Below are 22,437 nucleotides of genomic sequence, written 5' to 3' on the forward strand. Positions count from 1 at the left end.
ATGGAATCTACATGTAAAGAAAGGAGTCTTTTATACCTACTTATCTTTGCAATATGCACAGCCAGCGTTTGCTTTTGTTCAAGAAGATCAAATGCTCGGAGATCTGGTGAGTTTATTTATTTTTATTAGATTGTAAAAGGTGTAATAATAGCAACAATGATAATCCTTTATATTGTGGGTCGGGGCAGCATTATTATAGCCTGTGCTTATCTTTCTATTTGTATGATTACAGTATCATAAATCCAGCTTTTAAAATGTGGCACGTCACAAATGACACATATCATATTTGAGCATGCATTCACAACAATCCAAGTAACTTTAAAAGTCCTTTACGTTCTAGTTTATGGTGATAAGTGCTGGGAAATATAAACTTTGGTTATTAGAAAGCACTTCATCATCATCATGTATATCTCCACATCATCAAATAGAAGTGATTATTCTATACAGCAAAAGCTCCAGAGCAGCATGTTACTGAGACTCTTTATAAAAGGTCCCCATCCCTCTCTCTGCAAGGTGCTTTTGAGTCCCATGTGTACACAACTCCACATTAACGACAATCGGTAAACTACATATTGTCCACAGCAACAGCACTTTCATGGCTAAGAGTGAAAGGTGTTTTCTTTATTAAAACATTGTTTGTGTTGATAAAAAAACAACTGTCCACATATTTTACGAATTTAACACAATATGTAAATATTTCTCAAAGGAAGGAAGATAGAAAGGGATATATTCAACTTCAGACCAACAGCACATTCATCAGCAACCTTGTCAATGTGCTCCTTTGGGCACAACATCCCAGAGGTTGATTGTGTCATCACCTCAGTGTCTCCCCCCTCTCTCTCTCTCATCTTTGATATTCTGTCACCCAGAACACTTTTCCCATCCAAGTTTCTTCCTTGTGCCTCCTCTTTCCACCTTTCCATCACTTCCGTTTTCTCTGGCTGTCAGTCTCTCTGGCTGTCTGTCGTATTTCTCCCGAACTCTTTTGGACCCACAGGCTATAGCAGGCTGACTTTTACATCTGTTTGTCAGCACAGTTGGGACTGTCACACAGAGGACAGCTGTAGTTCTGTCTTTAAGACTTGTTTTTTAGTTTTGAGGTCTTTCAGGCTTCATTCAGAGGGAGGGGGAGATGTCAACAGGGCTCGATGACGTCCAGATGAATCACATCAGCCTTTTACACAACACAACTGGTTGTACTAGGAAGGAGTTAAGTTTGAATGACGTCTCTCCCCAAGGTGGTCTTACTTTTTCAGGATTTTGATAGCTTTCTACCCAGTCAGAATACGCTGTTGAATTATTTATAGAATCCTTCAGTATCTCTACACTTACTGTAATGTAGATCTAGACATATTAACTTGTCATGAAAATCATTCCTTTGAAATTAAGCCCTTTCTGTCACGTCACTCAGTGCAAACAATAGTGTTTGGTGAAAGACATGGAAAATGTAACCAATATGAGAAACTGTTTTTAGATGACATTTCAGTTTATCCCTTCAGAGTCAGTGTTTATATATCATTCCCGAAGCCATCCTGAAGAGCAGCACAACAGCATGTGTCTTAGTGGTCAGTCACTGGATGACTCTGACCTGGAAAGAGCAGCATGACTGACTCTGAAGGTGGAGATATAGAATCAGAGCAATAGAGTAGGTGTGTGTCTGGGCTAGTGTTGATCAAGTGCAAGCAAGTATTATTCCTTTAATTTTTGGGCAGATTGGTATAACAGTCTCCAGAGTATTGAAATTCCAACATAAATAAAGAATGCTGCATGAAACCGCTTGAAACCCCAATGACAGTTGAAACAAGTTGATGTTGGTTGCAAAATCCGCCCGTTTTGTCGTTTTGTTAAAATTTAAATATTTAAAACGTTGGTATTTGCCTTAGAAGTCATTGTTTGTCAAGCTTCTATTTGGACAATACTTTAAACTTAGATTATGTCCCTTTGGTTTTTATCTTTTTTATTTTGATAGTCATCTTGTTTTACTTCCTGCCTTTGTTTTTTTCCTCGGACAGTTTTGATCGTCTCCCGTGTGCTGATTGGGACCACCTGTCCCTCGTTAGCCCTGCACTCACCAGGCCTCCTGCTCACCTGTTCCCACTTCCCCATTAGTCAGTCACTATTTATAGCAACCCAGCTCCTTGTCTTTGTGGCATCATTGCTCTTTGGGTTTCTTTTACGGTCTAGATTTGTTACCTGCCTTCTGTTGCACTCATTGCCTGTAAACTGCATTTTCTATTAAATAATCAAAATTGCACGAGGCCGTGTATCCTCATGTGTTTGGCTCCTTCCCCTGCTGCCTGCCTGCCTGCCATCCTCGCCGAGATATATTTAGAGAGTAATGAGTTGTTTCAAAGGAAATATCACAGATCTGTGGAAGTAGGGAATTAGGTAATCATGGCATTTTGCTAATCTGGCATACTTGTGCTTGATGGATTTGGAAAAGGTCGATTTGTGCTCTTTATGCTCTGAGTGAGCTGCAGTAGGTGTTGCTTTGTGTGTCTTTCATGATGGCAGGAAAGTGCATGGTTTCCTGTGACTGTGGCCTTGTTCTTAAAAGTGGTCTCCAGTGTATTCCAGAAGTTTGCACCAGGCCTCACCTGGGAACTCTGGCCTCACCTGTATTGATTGGGGAGAAGTTCCCTCTATCTGCTCTAATTCTGTGAGTTCAGCTCAGCCATAACTGCACCAGCCCGCACCCCTGGGGAGATATGGATGATCGGGGAATTCAGCTGACATTTTGAATTACCCGCTTGAATGGAAGAGGGCAGGGAGGAGGGTTAAAAACAAAAGCAGAATAGATGTTGAAAGGATTCTGGAGGTCGACATGGGAAGCTGAAGATGGGAGTCACGAGAGAAAAAGGAAAGTTGAAAAGAGCAGCATTGTAGCTACATAAGATTTCCATTTGCAGAGGTCTTCCTTGCTATATTAACCTTTTGTTTAAATGAATACTATGAATTTATAATACATCATGTTTATCTGCCGTAGTTTGTTATGCAGCAATTTTTTCAAGAGCTTTTTTATGTTCTTGATGTGACAATCGTCTATACTTTGTGTAAATGTTATTTCAGACGATGCATGTCTATTACTCTCTAAGGGTCCTTGTCTGCTCATTTTTCTTCATTAAAGCCAGGTAATGAATATACAGCAGGCCGTGTTGATGAGCTACACCTCCAGAGCTCTTTCGCTTTCGTCTATAAGAGCGTTTTCGGTCCACAGTTGGACACTGGAGGTGCAATCACAATTTCTTGAAGTGTCACAGAAGCACCCAGGACAATGAAAATAATGAGCTTTGAAGTCAGAGTCAGTTGATATTAGAGGCCAGCAGTTTATGCCATTTTAAATGGCCCCCTTGTCACTCTTCAAATAGAATATGAGGTGAAATACAGCGTAGATTGTCTTCATATTATCACTGGATATTTGGAAATTTGTTGAAACCTTATTTACATAAATTAGGGAGACACTTTTCTTCCTTTCTTATTCTGAACAACTATAATTAGCTTTCCAATTTATATACTTCATCTTCACAATGATGAGGTATGTTCAAAAAGTAGTCCATCTTTATTAAACAACATATTTGGCTTCAAAGTGCTTACCAACTAGTCTGCTGTTTGGTGCTATTAATGAGTCCCCGACTGCTGCTAAGAAACTAGGCAGATGAGAGAGAAACAAAAGTTATGGCCAAGACAACCAAAACAGAGCTAAACGGTGCTAAAATGCTAAAAGGGCACACCTCTTCATTTGAGCCGCGTAACTTCAACATTTGAGTTCAAACAGCTTTTATCCGCTTGAATTAGTATTACATCGTATGCAGATCTAAATGTAAAATGTTAATATGCTAAAGAATCTTATACTATTGTAAATATTGGTCCTAACCTTCCATGTAAATGTAACATTAATCGTCTCTGGTTCTGTAATTTATCAGAGCTAACAATTAAAATAAAGAGTAGTTACAGTGACTCATTTCCCCTTAATATCTTCTGTTGCCCTCACTGATCATCTCTGTGTGTGTTCGTACAAACCAGATCGCCTGAGTCCTCCGCTAGACATCCAGCTGGAGACAGTCAACTGCACCGCCTTTAGTGTACGATGGAAGATGCCCCGGCGACATGTTAGCACCATCACTGGATACAAGGTAGCCACACACTGGGACCTTTACACAGAAATAGCAATAATATATGTATTATTTTAATTTCTATGTGACAGCTCAATTGGTGATGAGAAAATATGTGTGATAAAAAGCTGTTTAGCTGTTAGTAACATGATCTTGGCACATGTAATGGGTTACTTAAGCACATATATGTTCCATTATTTAACACATTGTTTATGATATTCTTAAGGTGAGATGCTCCATACAGTTTGCATCAAGGTTTGCCAGCAGCCGTGTCTGTGTGGTGGCTTTCTTGCTTGCCACCACCTGCACATTTAAACAGCCATGTTGACGCAGAAAGAAATGTTGAAAATCAAGAAAGAAACAAAAAAAAACAGTGGGCTTAAATTACTAACAATGCTCTTTATCAAAATTGATAGAAAGCTTTTCAACCTGGTAAAGATTTAAAAAAATTCTCAGGTACGTATGTCCAAAACCATATTTCGGATGCCCTCTGCAAGCTGTTGACGTGGTTGGGCCCCACATTTCCCCCACACTTTTAAAGTGCCATTCAAATCCACTGTGCAGCAAGATGGCCTTGATGGCTGGATTGACACAACAACATTTCTGGTGTTTTAATGGAAAAACCTTTCACTGCCACATGTTTGAGGGGCAATACAGCTCTGAAAGTCACACATCTTTATTTGAGTGTCTTGACGATAATTCTTGCTCCCAGCTGTGCTTTGGATTTGCTATTCTTGGTAGAAATATAATATACTGTACGTACATTTATTGATATGCAAAGGCTGATTTGTAATCTAGATATAGTGTATTGTTGCTGCTGACTTAAAACAATTAGTCTAACTTACTCTATATGAATCATAATGTTTGAGTGCCTGTGCTTTTTGTTTGTCCACTTGTTTATTTATTTAATGTTTTTAGAATGAGCTATGAAGCCTTACCATGATCCAGTTCCTTCCTTCCTTCCTTCCTTCCTTCCTTCCTTCCTTCCTTCCTTCCTTCCTTCCTCTCTTTTGTTTGTTTTGAGTCAAACATTAACAAAGTGTGGATCAGTATGAGCGTACTCTGCTTATGGCCATATGTCTGCACTAAGAGGATTAGTCAGCTACCTTAGCTTCCCCACGACTCGTTGATAAGCATGTGTGTTCATTTGGCCAATCACTTTAGAAGTTCATGAATAATCCTGTTTCCTCATAGTATTTACTCTGTGTTTACATTGTCACAGCTTCGACTTGATAATGGAAGCTAAAAGCTTGTTTTAAAGGGATTGTTTTACTTTTCAAACATGAGATTCATGAATGCCGGCCAAAATAGCTTAGATTTTGAATGAATTATTCTAAGGCTTTTTCATTCAAATATGTATTTGTACGAGTCTTTCTCTTTGACTATGTGTGTACGTTTTTTAGGTCTTCTACACAGAGATGAGGAATGTCCATTCAATGGGGACAGAGTCTTTGTTGGAGGTGCCTCTCAGCTTGGACATGCTGACCACTGTGAGTACACTGACTGCTAACTGTGCTACTTTATGTTTGAAATCAGTGGTGATATTATAATAACCTCTTAAACTCCAATTTTGAGATTGAGGGAAATCTCCGCTGTGGCAGGAAACCCAATTCTCGCGGTGCTGATTCCTTGATGCACAGAGAAGCAACCATGGCCCTGAAAAAAACAAAAACATAATTGATCGTACTAATAAATATTGTCTGAGTAGCCAATGCCTGATACATTTAATTCCTCCGACACATTGTTTTCCAAAAGCTATTAAAATACAGGAATTGCTTCATTATGGTGATCCTGGGCCTTGTAGTTTATTTAAAGTTAATCCCACATGCACCGTCTTGCTGCCTTTATACTAAAGCACCAAATGTGTATTACTCCGCGGCTGAAAATAGTTCTATGCAAATAAACAATTTACACCTGTTTTGATAATGTACATTAAAACTACAGAGCCCAGCTTTTTTAGGGAATTATTTAGTGCTTTAAAAAAAATCTAACTACAAATTTGTAACCTGTTTTACTTTTTTTTTTAATATCTACTTTTTAAACAAATCGACATGGGGGATGTTGTTGCTTTTGATATTTTCATTGGAAAATAAGATGCAATAAGATAGAATATACAGAATACCTAGAACCTTGAATATTTGGTTACAATGATCATTTAATACCTCATCCAATCTTGCAAGTATTCAAAATCCCTTTTTACTTTCTATAGAAATGTCAATCTATGTCACTAACATTATGATGATTTAACATTGTGGCTATTTTCTCAAAAGGGGCAATTCGATGGACAAGCAAGCTTTGTGAGTATCGTTTATTCTTTGTTTTTACTGAATTTAAATCATGTCACTGCTTTCTCATCATGCTCGACATCTATAAGTGTTTACTTTCCACTTCAGTCATCCTCACTCTTCTTCTTACACCATCTTTCTTTCTTTTCATGTTGCTTCTTGTCTTTTTTCTCTCCCTCTAACAAATCTTTATTTATTTTTGTATTTATTTGTACCTTTGCCCCCCCTTCCCCTTTTGCTGTCTTCTAGGATGTGGACATTGTTAACCTTAGAGTGAACACTAAGTACAGAGTCACTGTTGGAGCGTATGGTTGGGCAGGGGAGGGGAGACCCAGCATGCCCCGAGACATCGGCACTGCGTCACATGGTAAGAATACGTGAGTAGTAGGAATCCATTTTACGACGGATGCTATTATTTCTAACGCGGTATTGTTATTATCTTTACGTTTTTTTTCCTGTGCCATTAGACATGTGCATGCCCCCATCGCCCCCCACTCAGCCTGTTGTCATGGCGGTATCTGACACAGAGCTGGCGTTGTCATGGCAGCAAGGAGAGAGCGAGGGAAGTGCACCTGTCCTTCACTTCCTGGTGGCTTACATCAGGTCAGTTGAGTGAGCAACCCCAAGAAAGCAGTTAATGAAGCTTAAGGTTTATAAAACCGGCCTTTTGTGACCTCCCCAGCTTAATGTCGCTGCTAATACTCAGACAGACTCATATTTACAGGTCTATACATTTGCACTAAATTACACCCAGGTCACACACATACGAACACCATCAACCCCGCACATAGGGACACTTACAAGGTGAAGAGCAGTCTGAAGTGGCCACATTACAGGGAAAGAACAGGCCGAAGTGAAAAGTGGTGTTCCATCACCGGCTTTGAGAGCAAAGCAGAAAGGCTGACTGCTTTTATCTTCCTAATTTACAAGCCATCTGACTTTGGACAATTCAGACAGCTTTTACCTGACCCAGAACACTACTCCCTTATCTTCTATGACCACACAGATCGCTTGATGGATCAATGATTACACATGTTTGTTGTGGGGCCAAGCATTGATCAAGCCCAAGTTATAGTCAACATGCTGAGATTTTGAAATAAATGTTTGTTGCAAAAACTATGCACGAGACAAGTAGCATTTCAGACTCAATGCTGCACGCATTTAAATAAGGGTGAAAAAGAAAACATTTGGGAAATACACGTATACCCTTTCTTACGTAGCTAAGCAAAAATCATAAAAAATAAAATATGCCTACCATTGCCTAAAAGCTCATCAACTAACAGTGTATACCTTGTTTGTTTACTCTGTATACAAACTGAAACATGAGTTGTGATTTTATGAGGAGTTGTGTACTGGAACTTTAGAGGTGCTAGTAGGTATGCTTTTGAACATCTGGAGTGAGCCAGGCGAGCTGTTTCTCCTTGCTTCCAGTATTTATGTGAAGCTAAGCCCCATGACTCCTAGCTTTAGCTCCAAAATTGATAAGCAAATATGAGAGTGCCATCTAATGTTTAGCAAGTAAGCAAATAGTGTATTTTCCAAAATGTGGAACTAATTCTTTCGATTTAAACATTTACATTTATAAGCAGAAGTAATCACTCACATGGTTATTTACAAACATTTTTATTTGTGCATTAATGGGTATTGTTGCTGCACATTTAGCCTCCCTCATCACAATGCTGCTTTGCTGGTCTGCTTAATCTAACCATTTGTGTTTTGACACGAGGATCAGTGGAGACACGAGGAAAGAAGGAATTTCATTCTCTGTCCTGTAGTGTCCGGCCTCTTGCACACACACACACACACACACACACACACACACACACACACACACACACACACACACACACACACACACACACAAAGGACCTCTATTGTCTCGATGAGTCCTCAGCTACAATGTCAAGGAAGTCTGAACTAATTTGCATTGAGTCCTCTGATTGTGTCTGACGTGAATTCAAAAAGGCAGATAGAATACAAAACAATGACATAAGACGTAATGACATAAGAATTGGTAAAAAGGAAGAAAAAGGAGTCAAGACATAAGAGGAAACACACTTTGTGGTGCGGCGTTAACATCCTGGAACTGAGCAAAGAGAGAGAGACAAAGAGACGGAGGCAGAGAAACTGTCACGTACTGTGACAGAGTAGACATGAATCAGAGTCTGTTTTTGCGTGCAGGGGCATTTTCCACACAAAAGGGCATCTCAGAGGCAAATATGTCTTACATCAAAAGAGGCTTTGCTGAAGAGAGACATTGATCGGTGTGGAAGATGACTCTATTCAACAGATAGTTGTGGCTCCAGGCGTCCAGAATCAGCACATTAATGTGGCAGCTGGAGATGATAAAAGAAAGAAAATTAAGATCAGGAGTTCATTTTGTTTTTGGCTCAACTTTTTAAAACAACACTCTGATGAATAGCAGAACATAATGCTTTTAAGACTTAAAGGGCCTAAAAAATAGTAACATAGAAAAAAAAAACATCTCCATTGATTGTTTTGTTAGTAAGTTATTCTGCATTTTTGTGACTTTGAATTACTCAGAGCTCTCTAATAATTGTGCTTGTAGACATTTGCAGGGACATAAAAACACATCACCGTCCTCGAAAACAATAACTTTGAAGATGTTTTGAGGATAATGATATTGAAAAGAAAGATCTGCAAAAAAAATAAATGAAAGCAGATAATATATTTTGTATGTCTTTTGTTTCACAGGCCAGAAATGGACACGGAGTGGACGTACATCCGTGAGCCCATTGAGACCAACTCCATGGTTTTGAAGGGATTATTACCGGAAACAGAGTACCAGTTTGTTGTCAGGGCAGCCAACGTGCACGGAGTCAGCCCACCCAGCCACATCAACAGCCCCGTGCGCACGCTCGGTAAGGCTGCATGTTCATCTCCGTGCCAACGAGCTGAGATGTGATAGCCAGGAAAGCTCAGTCTCAGCTCCCTCGTTAGTCTGGTTTCAACAACGTTTCAAAACAGTCAGTTTCAGTTTATTTTCAACAATACACCCACACAGAACTAAACAAACTGTGCTTATTTATTCCGTGGCCAAAGTTATCCTCACAATAAAGCATTTACCATGGTCAACCACAATGTTTACATCCCAACGTTACTGCAGAAACACTCACATTTTTCTCCCAGCATTGTGAACCAACGATACTGTCATTTCAAAGTTTCTAACAATTACAGAGGCATCGTTTATAGAGAGCATGAACAATGCCCAATCTTTTATTATCAACATGTTTTACCTTTCCTCGACTAGATTCTTTTTTTCTAAATTAATATATCGAGCCGATAATTTAAGGCATATTTCTCTCTCCCCCCCCCCAATTTCTTAAAATGTGGAATATTTCCTGTGTTTTGTTGGTCTTTGTTTTGTCCAATCATTATTATGGAATAAATTACATTTGTTCCATTAATTTTGACACAGAAACACAGTTTGACTCTGAGCTTGAATGTAGGACAGCACCTGGCAGTGTGTCAGTGGAGCCTTGGATGATGGAGAGCATTTACTTTAATGTTTTCGATGTAGCCGGCTTGTGGGGGAGGGGGATCATCAGGCCTGATTGATATTAAAACACACAAACACACACTATTTCACACAGGTGTGTACTACAGATACACACACATGCGTACGTGCAGTAATAGCAATGTTTTAATGGATCGAGGACCATTTCATTCAAACAATCTATGGGCATAATGTTGTGCTCATGCGTGAGTGGATGTTCTTGCATATCAGGCTTTAGGAGTATGTCTAGATATGACTATTAAAATAAAACAGCAGAGTAGACACAATCACATTATCCAGGCGTTTTTTCCTCTGTGACCTACAGACCACACTGTTGACTCTAGAAAGTATGTATGTATGTTGGCTGTCATACTGCTGTAAACTGCCCTGATTTAATTAAGTCAGTACTGCAAGAGTGAGACAGAGACAGAGCTAGAAAGACAAACAGGAAGAGAGGTCTAAAGACATTGTTACGAAAAAAGTCAATACAGTTATAAATGAGCCAGTTAGAATCACAGGGAGACAGACAGACGGACAGAAACGAAAAGATAGACAAGCGCGGTTTCTTAGCGGGGGATAAAAGCGGGTTACGTCCGAGTCTCATCAGACAGGATTAAGGACGGGATGCCAGACCCCTTCCCTGCCCATCCACACCTCTGATGGACACGCACACACACACACACACACACACACGCACACACACACGCACACACAAACACACGCACACGCACGCACATACACACACACACACACACACACACACACACGCACGCACACATGCACGCACACATGCACGCACACAATGCACCACTGCTTGAGTGGACAGCGGGGGTGGGCTTGTCTGACTAACATACTTTTCTTGTCGCTCTCTCTGTGACTGTTCTGTGTGTGTGTTTGTGTGTGTGTGTGTGTGTGCGTGCGTGCGCAGTTGGAGACTGGGTGGTATGGACTGAGGGGGATTGTTACACAACAGAAGATTAGTTTGCTGAGGGCTTTTTTGGGCACCCCCCATCAACCCCCACCACCGTACACCAGCACTCAGTATTCAGGAGTTAATGTTATTAGGCTGTGTTAATTAGCACTTTATATCCATTCAGACTTAATAGTCAGGTTTCTATGATATCTTTGTTTTGTTTCAAGGGTTTTCTATGTTGTATAAGTAGTTTGATATCAGTCCACAACTTAATACATTTAAATTCGCTCCCTTGACTAACAGCATCGTAAACATGCAGTATTTGATAGTGCAGATGGGGAGGTGGAGGAGCAAGGAGACAAGAGGGAGGGGATGTTTTTATGTAAGCTAAGATTAAGCTTTGTCAAGGTAGAGTGGATGGCAAGGGAGGTGTCACACGGAACATGCACGCTATGGTTGTTTTATCCTTTAGTACTTTATTTTGTTGAAAGGAATATTTTTTAGCATCTCGAGACTCATTATTTATTTCTATACGGTTAAATGTACAACATACATACGAGTCAAATATACATTTTACATATAATATTCTATCGCCCAGCACAGATGAACCATACATAGCATACACATTTATGTCAAGTCGAAGTTCTGAACGTATGTTTGAATGAAGGGAACTAATGTTTTTTATTTATCTTAACCAGGGAAGTATTATTCAACTAACTATTTCTATCAAGAAATAATTGTCTGTCTCTTCGGGGCAATATTTGTTTTCGTTGCTATGCATACAGTATTCACTGTCTGGCTTTGTCTTTTTACATTATGCGCTGCCGTTGTGTATCGAGGAGACATGTTTCCGTCCGTGCTTCAGCAGCCTGGTTATGACAATATTGTTGTCACCTTGTCATAACCACAGAGGACTCAGGCGTCATTCCTATGAATTGGATACATTTGTTGTTTGTTGTCGAGGCCATTTTACACATCATCATCATTTTGCTGTAATTTTGTCATGAGAAATATTCCACATGAGGGTGTTTGTTGTTCTTCAAGTAGAAACTTGGAGCCTCTACATAACAATTTGGCTGTTGGTACATTTGATGTTCTGTTAAATTTGATACATAATAATTCTGGACCATCAGAAGCCACTCATATAAGTAATTAAAGTAACAATAGCTACTTAAAAAATCTGATTGATTATATAGGCAAGGCAAGTTTATTTATAGAGCACAATTTGTACACAAGGCAATTCAAAGTGCTTTACAGCTACATAAAATTACAAAAAGGCAAATAAAATCATTCCATAAAAATAATAATATATTCATTATATTAAAAGCGAAGAGTGCATATAAAACACTTTCAGTTGTCCAATAGAACTGTTTTCAGCCTGGATTTAAACATTGTCAGAGTTGAGGCCTGTCTCACATATTCTGGAAGACTGTTCTAGATTTTAGCAGCATAAAACTGCATATATATAGCTGTATAGTTCATTCTGCTTTGATGATCTGAATCCCTGATATGAATTTAAAATGTTCACTGACATGCTGACTTGTTTCATGATTCAACTACCTTTGTTTAACCCTTCAACCACTCCACTGCAATCATCATGTATCTTGTATAACTGCCCTTGAACGTTAAATGATAAAGTACTTTCTGAACAGGTGCCTCAGATGTTAGCAGCGGTGACTACGGCCGTTACTTCACAGATTCAAGGATCAAAGATGAAGATGGCTTCGACATTGATGACTCTGATTATGATATCTTTATTGAAGAGGTGGGTTGTTACATACCACAGCAGGACAGGAATACTTCAACATGTTCGGCTTATTTCATCTTGTATATCCTCCTCCTCTTCCTAGTTAAAGCCATTCCCAGGTATCAATCAGGACAACAGGAAGTCGCAGCTCCGTTCACGCCCTGATCCGCCATCTGGTCGCAACGTTGTTTACCGTATGAACACCATCGCTCCTCCCAACGTTACTGCCCCTCCAGCTTCCTCCACCACCTCGCTCATCTTCCCGGATTTCACAGATCGGATTTTCTCATCCACCTCAGAGCCCAGTACCACTATTGACACCACAACTACTGCCCCACAGACCACTACCAGGTAAGATGTACCTCTCGATCGTACCTTGATTTCTGTTTGATCGAAGTAATCTGTTATAGATTGATGAAATGTCACTACCTCCAGAGTTATTATTGCCTCAAAATCATGATTCTTATTGCGGCTCGTCTTGCTTCTTGATTTCTAGATTGCTCTCTTTCCGTTTTCTTCTAAAAGCCACCAACAATTTCTTTTTTTCATGCTCTTCCACAGCGAAATGTCACATCAATTTAAGCTGTCATTTTGGTTGTGATGTGCAGCACATCATAACTACTGGTTGAACTACCTCTGCCTTGCGCTGAACATTTTGCATTGTGCTGTTTGATTCTTCCCCGAAAACACAGAACTATGTTTCACTTTGAACTGCTAGCTTTTTGTAAAAACACGGACTGTGCACTCACTAAGCTTATCTTTCTAACTCTTCTGATCCGCCTTAGTGTCACTTTGCCCACCACCACTACTACGCCCACCATGTCCCCCTGGAAAGGAGAGGTGCCTCGTGTGTACGACCTGACCTGCGATGATACTGTGTGCCCGCCCGACAGCTTCTGTCTCAGCGATTACGACGGCGGAGGCTCACGCTGCCACTGTAACCTCGGACGAAGAGGGGACACTTGCTCTGAGGGTGAGAGAAGTGCAGTTGGGTACAAGCTGCTGTGGGGGGGCTACTGGAGTGGGCATCTCACGTACCGAGGCCAGTTCTGACCGTGGCGGTCCAGGTTCAAATCCGATACGCTTTACATGTCGTCCCCTCTCTCTACCTCTTATATGGCTGTCATTATAAAGGCAAAAAGCCCCCCCCCCCCAAGTTTTTAAATGTACCTCCATCACCAAAATGTATTTTATCCCTTCTTCAGTGGTACCTGTGAACTTTCCGAGGTTCTTTGGCTACTCTCACATGACCTTTGAACCCTTGAAGAACTCTTTCCAGACCTTTCAGATCTCTTTCGAGTTCAAGGTAAAGCACCCTGTCCCCCCCCCCCCCAATGATTTTTGTCATTCATAAAAGGTGAGGAGTTTTAAACAGTTTCTCTGTGGTACAGGCAGACTCTGAGGATGGCTTGTTGCTATACTGTGGAGAGAACGAACATGGCCGCGGAGACTTCACCTCATTGGCTCTGGTGCGGGGCAAGCTTCACTACAGGTGAAGAACACGGGGACTCTCTTATTGTTTTAGACAATCAGAGGGTTGGCTGCTCATGAAAGCAGCAAAAACAGGAACAACATTTTTCCTTTGAAGTTTTTCATGAAGTCTTCAAAAGCATCAAAGAGGAAAACTGATGGACTTGTAGAAACCAGCTTATAGGAGTTGTAAGCATAACACTGAAGAAAGCTATACTACTGTAAATCCATTTGATTCAATGGTGCAGCCATGACACATGTTGAATATTTCACAGTGTTAGCACAATACATTGTCATTGAGTTGATAGAACAAGCAGATAGAGAATAGATTTGATATTGTCTTGGAAAAGTGAGCTTCTAATATTGGATCTGTTTTCCCCTCAGGTTTAACTGTGGCACAGGAGCAGCTCAGATAGTCAGTGAGAGTCGCGTTGTTGTCGGCCAGTGGCACATGGTCACCGTCTTTAGGGACGGCATGAGCGGCTGGCTGCGTATGGACAACGACACCCCCATATCTGGCCGCTCGCAGGTAACAATAAGACAGGAAATGTATAAGATAAAGATGCGTATTTGTATTGTTTGTATACAATGCCACAGTTAGGACATTGTGGTGAGAGGTTTTGTGCATAAATATGACTAAAGTATAGTACATCTTTAAAAATTGATTTTTCTATTTCAATTTTAATATTGTGGCGTGGATGAATTTGGTATGAGGTATTGCGGACATCATTGCCTTTCAGTCCATTCTGGCAGTTGATTACACTCAAAGTGTTTTTCAGTAATAAAGGCACATAACAAAAGCACATTTTGTTCTCTTCACTCTCAAAGGGCCAGTACACTAAGATCACTTTCCGCTCGCCGCTGTATGTGGGTGGATCCCCGAGTGCTTATTGGCTGGTCAGGGCGACAGGGACAAATCGTGGCTTTCTTGGCTGCATTCAGAGTCTGACCATCAACAACAAGGCTACTGACATCCGACCTTGGCCTCTGGGCAGAGCTCTGAGTGGAGCTGACATAGGTGAGGAAGCATGTGCAATCAGTGTGACTGCTGCCACCGGTATGCGATCCTTACCCATGTTACCCATAATGCACCCGTTCTCCTCTCAAGCTTTGCAGATATATAGTTTCAGAGCACCAAAGCCACTGCAGAAGGACACTTTGTATTTTAAACTTTGTACATGAATAATTGTTATAAAGTAAGTGGGCTCCAATATTATTTGGGTGACAGTGTTTCTACATTGCAGAGATTGTTGCTCGTGACATTTCACTCTTTAGCTTATAAAATAGCACCTTTTTGAACTTTGTAATGTATACTTTCTATAATGCAGCAGAATGCAGTTGTTATACACCCAGTTATAGAGTAAGAATGTTACTAGAAATGATGAAAGCACTGAAACAGATGCTGAGTCTGCCCTAATCCCCCCACAAGGTGAGTGCAGCGACAGCGTGTGTGACCTGGTCAGCTGTGCCAACGATGGAGTCTGCTTTGCAAACCGTGCCGATGGCTTCATCTGTCTGTGCCCGCTCGGCTTCAGGGGAGCACTTTGTGCAGAGAGTAAGTCAACTCTACCTTCCTTTGTCCCGCGCCTACAAAGAGAACTCGCTCTTGTCTGTAAAAGAGTAAATGTTTCTTACCGCTGTGAACGTAGAAAGTACACTACATTACATTACATGTCATTTAGCTGACGCTTTTATCCAAAGCGACTTACAATAAGTGCATTAAACCATGAGTCCAAACTCAGAACAACAAGAATCAAGAAAGTACAATTCCTTCAATAAAGTTAAACTACAAAGTGACATCAGTAAGAGCCATTTAAGTGCTGCTAAAGTTCTAAACAACAAAGTGCTATCGGTAAGGGACATTTAAGTGCTACTAGAGTGCTACTACGGCTCTACCTTCCCTATTCAAGGTATAGTCGAAAAAGATGTGTTTTTAGTTTGCAACGGAAGATGTAGAGACTTTCTGCTGTCCTGATGTCAATGGGGAGCTCGTTCCACCAATGAGGAGCCAGCACAGCAAACAGTCGTGATTTTGAGTGTTTAGCTCGAAGTGAAGGAGCTACAAGCCGATTGGCAGAAGCCGAGCGAAGTGAACGAGCTGGCGTGTACGATTTGACCATGTCCTGGATGTAAAATCCCTTTTGTGGTTTCTTTTTACTTCATGGTCACAGATTGTCGCCCAAACCTTTTAAGGTAATTACTGACCAGTTGAATGCAATATGAAGGAAATTGGTGGGTATGAGGATCATTATATATTGTACTGAGGCAGAGGGATTGATTGCATGTTAGACCAGCTTTCACACAAAGTAACCTTCCACTTTCTCTGTCGTCCTCCCATCTTCTCTTCTCATCTTCTTCATCTTCACTCTTAATCATCTTAATGCTCACACCTCCTCTTCCCGCTGGGCCCAAATCCTTCTTCTTTTCTCTTCATGGCTTCTCTCCCTACAGCTTTCTCACTGTCCTCACCTCTCTTCAATGAGACTGCGTTTTCGTACGCTGTCATCCCCTGGCCTCAGTCCTCTCAGAGTTATCTGTCCTTCATGGAGTTTGAGCTGACGTTTCGGCCGTTGATGCCCGATGGGACGCTGCTGTACAGTGATGACGCAGGCAGCGGAGACTTCCTGGCTATCAACCTCGTTGACGGATATGTAGAGTTCAGATTTGACTGCGGCTCTGGAGGAGCTACAATACGGTGTGAAATAGATGCACTTTCATGCTATTCTCTGTCTCCCTAACTTTCTCACTTTATATTTGAACTGTATGGCCTATAATGTGTGTGATGATCTGTGCAACAGGAGTGAAGAGAAGATCAGACTGGACACATGGCATGAGCTGAGGGTGTCTCGCACAGCAAAGAGTGGTATCCTCCAGGTGGATAGTCAGAGGCCAATGGAGGGAATTGCTGAGGTATTTGGGTTCTGTGTTATGTCCAACACACTCACTAATGGTGTCTTTGTACACTATTAAGTTCTGCGGGGCGGTGTAATTACTATTTCAGCAGATGTAAAGCAACATGGATGTCTCATTGGAGACACTTGTTGAACATATGATCATCTTATGGGTCTTGTTTTGTCCTCTAACACCCGAGCAAACCTTCTGATTCAACTCACTTTTACCTCTGATACCTGCTTTAATGTTTTCATCTATTCATTTGCAAATATATCACTTTAAACTCACAGTTTGATATTGTTTTTCTTATATACCATCACGTCACCAAATATAACAAAAGACAAATACAGTTTTAACAGTAAGTTATGAAAAGTATTTCTTCGTCCAAATAAGGGCATTTATAATAACGTGATTGAAGAAGCTCACAGATAATCCAACACGCAGAAATAGCAAATCAAGCACAGTTGTGGGGTTCTTCCTTTATTAATCTGTATGGACGCTTATGTCCCTGTTTTCATATGGGTTTCCGGTCTTGGGACTTCACTTTTATATATTATCTTTCACCTCGTGATTGTCCTTGTTGTGTCTGACTATTTTGCTGATACCTCCTTAATTAGGAGCTGTAAGTTCTGGGCGGTGCATTCACAAATGAGGCCTATTATGCAATTATGTATTCTCTTTCCTGATTGGTGCTTGAACTTCAACTGTGTACACAAGATGTCTGTATACATGATGATGGCTTCTAGCTAAAATACAAACAACTCTCACTTTGTTTCTTTTGTATAAGCTACTGACATAATTAACTAATATCTATCTGTTTAATTTACTCTTCAGGGAGCTTTCACTCAGATCAACTGCAGCTCACCTCTTTATATTGGTGGAGTACCAGAATATGATAAAACCAAGAGGACAGCAGGTGTGATAAAGCCCTTCACAGGAATTATTCAGAAGGTATTACCACATCTACATCTATAACACCTGTACTTAAACTTTTGTTTTTTATTTGGCAATATAATTAGTTTGGCATTCATTGAAAATCCAGCACTGGTAACGAGTAAACATCCAAATAATATATATTTAAGTCACACCACTTGCTTTCGTTGTAAAAAACAACAACATGATGCATATACGTGTCTGATTTTTATACCTTTACTTGCCTCCTCGTCTTTGTCGGTCGCTTTCCTTTTTATATCCACAGCTGATACTCAACGACCGCACCATCCCGATAACAACTGGCTCCGCTGGTGGAGTTAACGTAGCTAATTCAGCTCACCCATGTGTGGAAAGTCCCTGTGCCAATGGGGGGACCTGCAGGCCAAAGTGGGACAGCTATGAGTGTGACTGCCCCCTAGGGTATGATGGGAGGCACTGCCAGAAAGGTCAGTTGGTCAACAATATTTTTACGGAACTAGCTATTTCTTTTCTTTTTAGCACAGTGACATGTTTGGGGTCTTTTTTTATTTAGTATACATACTATACATCCTGTGACTAGGTCCGTTATAAAATAAGTGCAGTCAGTGCCGTAACGGAAACACATGAGGCCCCCCTGCAGAATAACCCTGAGAGGGCCCCCTCACAATGTATTGTCCAGCGGTCATTATCCAAAGTTAACGAACAGGACCCAAGCTTTTCTTTTTAGGGAAATTTATTCAATCAGAAAAAACAGCTCAAACAGAGAACAAATATATTCCAACAGAAACAAAACATATGCTAGGGCCTATCAAACAGCTCAAACAGAACATGTGTTACAACAACATAACAAATATGCCTACATATAGTCGATACACCGGTAGGCTACTTTTTACAGGTTTGCATTTACATGTGCGCGTCTTTTAGCAAATCTGTGTGCAAAGTCTTTAACCACGCTCTTTACATCTAAACTGCGCACACGTTTATTCTCTATGCTAAGGATGGCCACACCTGACAGCCTCTCTTGTGACATGGAGCTTCTGAGATATGTTTTGATCAGTTTTAGCTTGGAAAATGACCTTTTGGGCACCACTTTTAAATGTGCGTTTCATTTTTCCTCAAGAGAAATTTCCTCGTAGTTCTCCCAGAATACACCGCGGCCCAACAATAACACCAGTCCGCGTAGCAGGAGGCCCTAGTGGTTGCCTGTTACGATTGCCTTTACAATTATTATTTAAAACTTATAAAGCCAGTTTAAAATACTTTTTTTTTATTGTGTAGCTTTATATGAGAGAGACAACTTTGAGGGATATCTTAATGTTATTACGTAATGTAATATTATTTATTTATTACATTATTCGGCCCAGATTCGGCAGCCGATAAACCGGTTGCGATGTCTCAGACAGAATCTGCTCATGTCCGTAACAGCTACACCTGGGCCAGACATGGCAACAGTGAAATGTGCCAAAGGTGGCTCACATTTGGCCACATCGAGCCGGAACACAGCCGAGTCAGCCGACACTTAGCCGCAATACGGCCGAGTCCGCTGGCTAGTGTTGGATTAAAAAAAAAAAGGCCCTCCCGCGGTGCGGGGGCTGCGGGGGTGATCTCTACGGGCCTGAGTGCAGTGTTTGGTTAAGTTTAAACAATTGCAAAGGCTGAAAGAACACTGCACTGATGATAAGTGAAGGAGCTGTGATTAGAGAGCAACCAACGTGAAATGGTATCAGATGATAAATATAACGGTGTGCACGGTGGTGCAGTGGCTAGCATTGTCACCCCACAGCAAGAAGGGCCAGGGTTCGATCCCCGACCGTGGCACCATGAGTTCCTTCCGGGTTTTCCGGCCTCCTCCCAGAGTCCAAAGACTTACTTACATAGGTTAATTGGAGATTCTAATATTGCCCGTAGGTGTGAATGTGAGTGTAAATGGTTGTGTCTCTATATATGTGCCCTCTATATATGTGCCTCCAGGTGAACCCCACCTTCACCCAATGACAGCTGGGCTCGGCTCCAGCGCCCCGCGACCCTAAATAGGATAAGCGGTTTGGATAATGGCATGATAAATATAACTGAAATCAGTGTGTGGATACACAGCAAAAGATGGGTTTTGAGCTGTTGCCATGTACTTTTGAGGACAAGGAGTACATATAAATATGTTTTGGCATGTCTTTTTTGCGGAATAAAACCCAAAAGTACTATACATTTAGACGGCACACTTAGTGGTTTGTGTATGAAGTAGAGGCAAAGAACAAAATGGCAAATAATTCTTAAAAAATTGTAAAGAAATTAATGATGACAATGTTTTTGTTTTTGTGTAATAACATAACCATGTTGCATGATCTTTCCTATTCTCAGGAGCTCATTACATGTGTTTTCTTTAATCATGTAATTGCATTTAAAATGATATATTGGACAACCTAATCCCTTCAGTCTATCTATGCCTTCTCTGTGTTTAATGCTTTCACTGATCAGAGTGTGGGAATTACTGTTTGAACAGTAAGTTTTCTTTAATGTATTCAAAAAGCAGATTTCTAGCTTATCCAATTTGTAGATAAATGCAGACACTGCCACCTTGTGATGCTATGAAGTAAATACAATGTTTTCTCTGCCCAGCTGTGACTGAATCCATTGAGATCCCGCAGTTCATTGGCAGAAGTTACCTGACATATGACAACAGAGATATCCTGAAAAGGTTGGGAGTCAAATTAGTGTGAAAAGGGGTTTTCTGATATGTTCAGATACAATTTCCCATCTTAAAGTTTTAATGTTGTTTTAATAATGTTTGTTTCCATCACATCAAAAGTTTTAATCACTCAATTTGTCATTACTTTTGTAGGGCGTCTGGGTCCAGGACCAATCTTTTCATGCGTTTTAAGAGCACAGCCAAAGACGGTCTGTTGCTATGGCGAGGAGACAGTCCAATGAGACCCAACAGTGACTTCCTGTCTATGGGGCTTCAGGAGGGTGCACTAATCTTCAGGTAAGGTTTTGCATAAAAGTAGGAAAACAATAAAAACAACTGTAAGTGTATCTACTTATTCTAAGAGAGATATATTATACATATTTTTAGTCAGCTTGCCACATGGCTGCTCTTCACTGTCGTTTTTGACAACACGGGCAAGCAGGAAAAGGTCAGATTTTAGCAAGAGAAGAACGTTTAGTGCAAGAAGAGGATGAGAATGATGGGGAGAGACGCTGATCCCGCCGCAGGGTAGAGAGAGCTAAGCACCCAGTAGAGGCAGAGCTAAAAAAAGACCTGAAGTCTGGGGCAGGACCATGACCTGGAAAAGGACCAGGGTGGATCTGGGCAGTACCGTACAAATGTGAACCCACCGCCCCCTTTTGAAACCAGCTAAACTCCTTGTACGTGTTTCCATGTTGTTCTAGTTATAACCTGGGCAGCGGTACGGCTAACATCGCTGTCAACGGGACTTTCACCGATGGAAAGTGGCACAGAGTCAAAGCTGTGAGGTAAGCTTCAAAAACATCCTGTCAAAAAGACACGGCGGTAATCACAACATCTGTGTCACTTGGCCACTCAGACAGGAAAGATGCACCACTTGCTTTATTTGTCCACTTGGGAGCAGCAAAACAAGACATATTATCTCCTTGTCAATTTTATGTACGTATATGCACACCGTTATTTTTTATTTTCAATGAGCTAAAATATACTAAGATGCTCCCAAAGATCAACCTCTTACACATATCGCATATATGACATTTGATCCTTTGTTGATATACAAATATGGATTATTGCAGCTTCTTGGACATTCAGAGACAAGTTAACTTTCAATCCATGTGGAAAATGACAAACCCAAGGACTTCCTTCTAAGGAGTTCAGATTTTGTTTCTTTTATTACATACTTCGGGGATGCAAAAAGCAAAGGCGAAAGTGCCATTTGGTTTAGTAATAAATCATCTTATTATCTGTTCAGGGATGGACAGTCAGGGAAGCTGACAGTGGATGACTATGGAGCAAAAACAGGCAGGTCTCCTGGAAAGATGAGACAACTCAATATCAATGGACCTTTATATGTTGGTATGCGTTGCTTTCCACTCACAATCACATAAAGTGCTGAATATGTACTGCAGATCCAACAGCGGTTTTAATATCTGCATGTGTTTGTTCTCTCCCTGAAGGTGGCATGAAGGAGATAGCTCTTCACACAAACAGACAGTACATGGGAGGCTTGGTGGGCTGCGTGTCCCACTTCACACTCTCCACTGATTATCACTTAGCACTGGTGGAGGACGCTGCTGATGGCAAGAACATAAACACCTGTTCCAACTAGCACACGTTAAACAAGCGAAGGTGCGTTTCAGCAACATTGTCAAGTGGAGCGAACACCACGACCGGCTCATTTGTCATCTTGAAACTGACTAAAACCATAACATTTTAGCCTTCCTATTCAGGGCCGACGTGGTACAAACCCAAAGTGCGAAAAGACGAACAACAATTGTTACTTTGAGTCACGAGCAGATTATTGTGGCTCCTGTGTGCAAAGTTTACAAACCAACTTTAGTTGTACATTTTTATTTTAACATTAACAACTTGTTGATATGTAAATTGCTCCTTTGAAACACGGCAA

General features: G+C 40.9%; 1 protein-coding gene across 1 annotated transcript; it reads left to right on the forward strand.

The window, feature by feature from the left end:
- LOC117736603 (pikachurin) lies at positions 1–22,140 on the forward strand. The gene is made up of 25 exons (XM_034542044.1): positions 1–106; positions 4,024–4,133; positions 5,516–5,602; positions 6,383–6,409; positions 6,647–6,764; positions 6,865–7,000; positions 9,113–9,279; positions 12,480–12,592; positions 12,678–12,925; positions 13,267–13,547; positions 13,780–13,880; positions 13,966–14,066; positions 14,429–14,573; positions 14,873–15,062; positions 15,474–15,599; positions 16,496–16,739; positions 16,843–16,954; positions 17,771–17,887; positions 18,135–18,315; positions 20,321–20,344; positions 20,462–20,540; positions 20,685–20,828; positions 21,236–21,319; positions 21,784–21,887; positions 21,989–22,140. The coding sequence occupies exons 1-25, from the start codon at positions 1–3 to the stop codon at positions 22,138–22,140; spliced, it is 3,297 nt and encodes a 1,098-aa protein (XP_034397935.1).
- The last annotated feature ends 297 nt before the right edge of the window (positions 22,141–22,437 follow it).

This window comes from Cyclopterus lumpus, chromosome 9 (assembly GCF_009769545.1).
Source record: "Cyclopterus lumpus isolate fCycLum1 chromosome 9, fCycLum1.pri, whole genome shotgun sequence".
In the NCBI taxonomy this organism is placed as follows: Eukaryota; Metazoa; Chordata; class Actinopteri; order Perciformes; family Cyclopteridae; genus Cyclopterus; species Cyclopterus lumpus.